Source organism: Hibiscus syriacus, unplaced genomic scaffold (genome assembly GCF_006381635.1).
Source record: "Hibiscus syriacus cultivar Baekdansim isolate YM2019G1 unplaced genomic scaffold, ASM638163v2 tig00111022_pilon, whole genome shotgun sequence".
Lineage (NCBI taxonomy): Eukaryota > Viridiplantae > Streptophyta > Magnoliopsida > Malvales > Malvaceae > Hibiscus > Hibiscus syriacus.
In genome coordinates, this window is record NW_024062956.1 from 106,033 (window position 1) to 112,498 (window position 6,466).

Genomic DNA, 6,466 nt, shown 5'->3' on the forward strand with positions numbered 1-6,466 from the left:
GGGGGAAATTAGTGTTTTGAGTTGTTAATTTGGGGTTTCTTTAATTCGGGTTGTTGATCTGTTTATAAAAATTGGTAAATTTGAATTTAAGTCCCTAAATTTTCCTGCACTTCCTAAAACAATATGTAAACTTTAAAATTTTACAATTAAATCCTCAATTTCTCCCGAGATACAACTTTAATTCGATACTTTATATTTACTAAAATTTAACCCCTAAATTAGAGTGTGACAATTGGAGTTTATATACTGGCCTTTTTTGTGTATATTTGTGTGGATCCTAGAAACTTCATTTCCATTCATAGGTCAACAAATCAACTGTGGGGTAAACTTTTATAATTTTAGGAATAGAAGAATTTCAAGAGGGCTAAAAGAGATTTTCAATAGAAAATAAATAGAATTTTTTTAAAAAATATATAATAATTTTAAATTTTTAGGTATCGATTACCCGGTCTGCCCCCTCGGTCCATATATATATTAATATAAAAGAAAGTTGACGAAATGCAAATGTAAGTAAACCACTTTTGTTTGTAAAGAAAATGGGAAATCTTTTGAAAATCATAGCCTTTGTGGAAAATGATTTTGCAGAATAAAGGAAATCTCAGAAAGATTCCGAGATGGAATGTGATACAAATGCACAACTGATGTCAACATGCATTTGTTGCACACTCTACTCTTTGAAAGTGGTTTTAAGAATGGTATTACATACCGTTGAAATTGAGGTGAATCAGGCTGACCCTGTGCAGGCTCATCTGCAAATTATAACATTTTTGACTCTTCATTTTTCTTGAAATGTCCTTACCGAACGAACGCAACCATCGCATTCGTTTGAAGAGTATGTAGATTTTAAGCAAAAGCATACTAATGTCAATGGAGAAGCATAATGCAAATTTCCAACTCAGTAAGAAATTAGACATTCAGCTAGTAGCTGCAAATACCAGTCTCTGAAATGGGGGGGTTTGATCTAATTACAACAGCGGGAAATCGCGAGGAATGGTGCCCCGAGTTCATGGTTACCTCTTCCAACCCTTATGCCTCCAGCAATATTGTCTTCACACATCGGAAAATGCGATCGTGGCATTCCAAGCATATGTTTTCATTTGATAGTTGAGCGAATGATGGCTGGAGGAGTCGATTTCGGATCATCTACACCTCTGTTTGCCGGTATTCAAGGGAGAATCTCTGATGCTTTTGGAATGAGTATTGGACAGTTGCTGAGATCCCTCTGGTTTCTTTTTTCGTCTCCCTTGTTGAGATAGACGAGTGTGGTAGGATAAGATGGCAAGATCATTAAGATCCTGCAATGGAGCGAGAACTTTCATGACTTCGTCCATCGTAGGACGGGATTTCGGGTCCCGAAGGAGGCAACTGTGAGCTAATTGAGAAACTTTCTGTACTGCTTTAAGAGAATAGTTCAGCTCCAAGCGAGGATCCACCAGTTGGTAAAGCTTTCTCTTGTCAGCTAAATATGGTCGAGCCCAAGTAACAAGATTCTGCTCGCCACTAGGCCGCTTTTTGTCCATTGATCTCCGGCCTGTCAAAATCTCAAGTAATACAACACCGAAGCTGTAGACATCGCTCTTCGACGTCAAGTGTCCTGCAAAAAACAATCCAAAAAATGGCACACCATGGTTACCTTCTATCCATGGAATTTGATGTATGATCATCTTGCACAAATTCTGATACCTGTCATAACATACTCGGGTGCGGCGTAGCCATAGGTTCCAACAACCCTGGTAGAAACGTGTGTTTTGTCTCCTTGAGGACCGGCTTTCGCGAGACCGAAATCCGAAAGCTTTGCGTTATACTCCTGGAAAACAAATCCCATACTAGTGATTCCATACTAGTTGATACAATCACCTACATTAATCCAACAAATTTACATACCGAATCAAGTAAAATGTTGGATGTTTTGAAATCTCTATAAATGACCGGTTCTGGACCACCATGGAGAAAGGCCAACCCTTTTGCTGCCCCAAGTGCAATCTTGATTCTATTGGACCATGGAAGAGGTATTGTCCCTTTGCGAAATCAGACAAGGCAACATCAGCCGGTATAGTCGGCGAATACCGAATCGGAGAAAACTATATCAGCAACTAAGTTGGTTTAGTATCACAGTAAGAAACAACGAAACTCACTTCGAAAAGATGGTTTTCGAGGCTTCCTCGGGTCATAAATTCGTACACAAGCAGCCGTTGATCGTCTTCGATGCAGTAACCGATGAGTTTAACAAGATTAGGATGATGAAGCTGTCCGAGAAAATCAACCTCAGCCTGCATTAAACAAGAATCATTCAAAGTTAAACCTCTCAGGTTTCAGAATTCCACCACTAGTCTCTGACATTGAATCTACTAACCCAAAGCACATATTTTTTCTACTAACCACCCATTCTCTATGGCCTTGTAGACCATCTGGCTTCAAGCTCTTGACCGCAACCGTGATCCCGGAACCGGGTTTCGCCGGAGCTGTACCGTTTTCCTCAATCCACCCTTTGAAGACATAGCCAAAACCACCCTCCCCAAGTATGCTGTCGGGTCTAAAGTTCACGGTAGCCGATCTCAGCTCCTGAAATGTAAATTGGAGAAGCTGGCATGGAGATTTGTTATCTGATGGCGGTGGTTCAGGATTATCAGATGAAAGACCAGCTTCATTTGGAGGGTAAAGTTCTCTGTTACTTGCATTTAGATACCTTGTTTCAGTAGCTACACACAGGGGATTGGATTACAAGTCATGATTTCATAACAGCTAAAGAAACAACATAAATTCAATTTGAGAATCATTCAAACAACAGAAAATACCAACAAGAACATTGGCAATTTCAAGACAAAAAGGAGGGCAAAAGCTGAAGAGAAATACCATTATCATAAACAAGACTAGTACGAGGAATGGTGTTAGCTGAGTCACGAGGAGCAGAGGACTTGCAGACGCTGCGTTTCAAGACAGACCAACAGCCACAGTTGTTGTCTTCCATGGTGAAGTGTTGAGTTTGGAGACAAAACTGTTAGCTTAGTTAATTCAAAAAGAACATGTCTCATGGGATGGCACTATGATTGCATGAACACAAGGAGTAGAAGAAGAAAAGAGTAGCCATGGGTAGAAAGGAAAGGAAAGGAAAGGATGAAGGAGATAGAGAGAGAGAAAAGAGGAGGGAAAAAAGAAGGAAAGGGAGATAGCAGCAAGGCATGAATTGATGATCGCCATAAACCATCATTGCAAGTGTGTACAAAAAGAACTTTTTTGCCACCACCTTTTCTTTTCTTTTCTTTTTGCGTGGGGATGGATGCCCATTCCTCTCTCTCTCTCTCACTCATTATTTAATTTTGGCTTAATACTTAAAATGACCCCTCTACTTTAGTAAAAAATTCATTTTTTACCTTTTTTTTACTATTTGACCAATATAATCCCTTAACTTTCAATTCGCTATATATTTAGCCCTTTGGCATTTTTAACTCTTTCAGTTCTCCTTCACAAATTGTGTCTCCGTTGTCACTCTTCCGTCTTTTAAAGTCTTTGGAAGAACTCTTTCGTTGATTGAATTCTTCGAAGAGTCATATCTTCCAATAAATCATACACAATCTTTTGAAATGATCTCTGATAGGCTCACGTGTTTTTTCAGAACTAAATTCAACATCTGAAGATCATATTCATACACCCTATCAATTTATGAATAATTATTATGATCTTAAACTTAACACCCTTCAATAAATGTCATTATAAAACTCCTTATGAAAGATTGAGAATGACTTATTCTTTTTTTTTTCTTTTCTATAGAGAGGACACCATTTATTATCTTAAACCAATCATCTGTCACAAATCTACCAAATACGATTTTTCGACCAAATTAAAAGGCGTGAATCTACAATTTACCATCAAAATATCTGGAAATAGTAGAAGTGACAAAATGATATTTTACTAAAGTATAAGGGTTAAAACAAGTAATAAGCCATTAATATTTATTTCCTTTTGCTTTAACGGGATTACCAAAAACTAATTCATTAATCTAAAGAGAACGAATAGAAAACATTTGACAACTAATTAATATGCTGAAATATCAACTTTGATTCTTTAATTTTATTAATCATGGGATGTGGTCAATGACATTGATCCCCCACTAACTTTGAACGTTCTATCTTAATTTTTCTAATTAATATAGTTTTTATTGTGGACTTTATATGAAGATATATAAATTATATGGTCTACGGTTTCGAATATCTAATAATGTACACAGTTTGGTGAAACATTTAGAGACCAATAGTTACTCTCTTTCATTGATTCGGATAATATTTAAATTAACATAAAGATGTTAAATAACGAAAATAAAATAAACGCATCACCTAAGACAATATAATAACTAATTAAATAATTAAATTGACAAACTCTGTTTTTTTATTTTTTTATTTTTGGTAACAAGGCGAAACAAGCTGCATTAGCAATGGATCAATCTTCTCCTTCATGCAGCCATGTCGAGGTGGCGGAGGCTTTGGATTTTATCTTGTGGGTGTTGCAGCACCGAGAGCCCTCTTAATACAGTCATCCCTCAGAGTTAGAGGAGCTTGCATTTGTTAAACAAAATAAATTATTACATTTCATTATAATATAAGTACGCAGATATTCTAATCTAATGTAATTATTAATATTATATATTATCACACTTTAATGCGAGTGTTCCAAAAAATGTATATATTATAATGCGAGTGAAAGTAAAAAAGAACATACAAATTTATTCAATAAATAATTATAATCGAAGTGAGTGAATTTTAGATGCTTTGTATATTATCTAAAAGTATGCAAAAACAAAAGGCATCATTATAATACTATCATTTAAAAATGTAAAAATATTTTACTATTTTTAATTGAATAATTACTTAATTAATATATGATATTAATAGTATGTTGTAATTACAAGATAGTGTATGTTAATAATTTTATTCATTAATTGACGACACATACTTTACAAACGCAATAGCTCGAACTAAATATTTCTAGAAAAAATAATGTTCCATTCTATCGCCAAAGTCACTTGATAAATTCTCAATTAAATATTTAAAGTTAGTATAAATATTAATACAAATATCTTCAATAAAATTCATACTCATAATAAATATAAGAATGATCAAATTTAATTTTAAAAAAGTTACTTTGTTGTGAAGCAGTGATGCCCATCACACCCCACCGAGCCACAATGGGTCACTCCACTCAAGCTCATCATATTTACCAAACAATAACAAGATATACTGTTTTGGGATCTGCAAAAGTTTTGGGTCGGGTTATTTTTTTTAAAAAAAATTGGGTTCGGGTTGTGTCGAGTTCGAGTTCGAGTTTAAGATGAAAAATATCCGACCCGACTTGACTCAAAAAAAAATATAATTTTACATTATATATTTAGGTTAAGTCATTTTTTTATTATTTCGGATTGGATCGAGTTTTTAAGTTATATATCGGGTCGAGTTCGGGTCGGATGAAATCTTGTTTTGGTCGAGTCAGGTCTCAGGTGGAGGATTCCTTGATCTCGGGTCGGGTGGATTAAAAACCCGACCCAACCCGACCTATACACAACCCTAGATGTCAAATATAATCTTGAAGAAAATAAACAAAAAGAACAATCAAATGATCAATAAAAAAATGAAAAACATACTAAAAGGTAAAGAAAAACATGTCAGACATAATTATCAAAAATTAAAAAATATATATAATATAAAAAATAAAAGAAAAAACCTAATAATAAATGATCAACATTAAAATTAATACCACCACCTACCAAATAAAAACCTGAAAAAAAATAAACAATGTTGTGAAGAGACTTCTACTACTATTTATCCCTCATTTTTTACATAGAATCTACTATTGATAGAGTCAGAAAATTTTTATTATGAAGCTTACATAAAAATTTTGATTTGACATAAATAAAACTATAATCACACTTATTTAGAAATTAATTAATAAAAACTTGAAAAAAGAAAACAAAAGAAGAGCTACAACCGGATTAGGGGGCTGCTTAAAAGTCTCAAAAGATTTGACTACTTATCTTGTAAAAGTTTTAAAGAGCATAAAAGAAAATAAGATAAATTTAAGGCAAAAAAAAGAAGAAGATAAATGTTGAAAGAAAATAAAAAAAATTAAAGATTTTTTGTGATATTAACTTAATGGAGAGAGATTAATTTATATTCATATAAATTAATTTTATAATATAGTATTTAAAAATTATAGGTTAGAATTTATCAATTGATTTTAATGATTAAAGGGAATGTTGTTTTCTCTTGAAATATCGAATTCGAGTAGTTATGTCTACATAATAGTAAAATATGTGTATTGCCAATTATTAAGAAATATTACTACATTTGATGTATCATCTTTGAGACATACTTAATAAAGAAGATCTTCTCTAAGGTTAGAGATAGAAGTTGCGCCTTTGTATGTGCATAAAATTTCTGTTGTAAGATTTATTCACTAAAATTAGATATATGACGTA

At 33.6% G+C, this 6,466-nt stretch overlaps 1 protein-coding gene across 1 annotated transcript; it reads right to left on the reverse strand.

Annotated features, from left to right (window-relative positions):
• Positions 1–892: 892 nt before the first annotated feature.
• Positions 893–3,070, reverse strand: LOC120150236 (receptor-like serine/threonine-protein kinase At3g01300). The gene is made up of 6 exons (XM_039162923.1): positions 2,854–3,070; positions 2,380–2,699; positions 2,132–2,270; positions 1,885–2,018; positions 1,684–1,807; positions 893–1,594 (listed from the first exon to the last, which is right to left on the reverse strand). The coding sequence occupies exons 1-6, from the start codon at positions 2,966–2,968 to the stop codon at positions 1,140–1,142; spliced, it is 1,287 nt and encodes a 428-aa protein (XP_039018854.1). The 5' UTR covers positions 2,969–3,070; the 3' UTR covers positions 893–1,139.
• Positions 3,071–6,466: the final 3,396 nt, after the last annotated feature.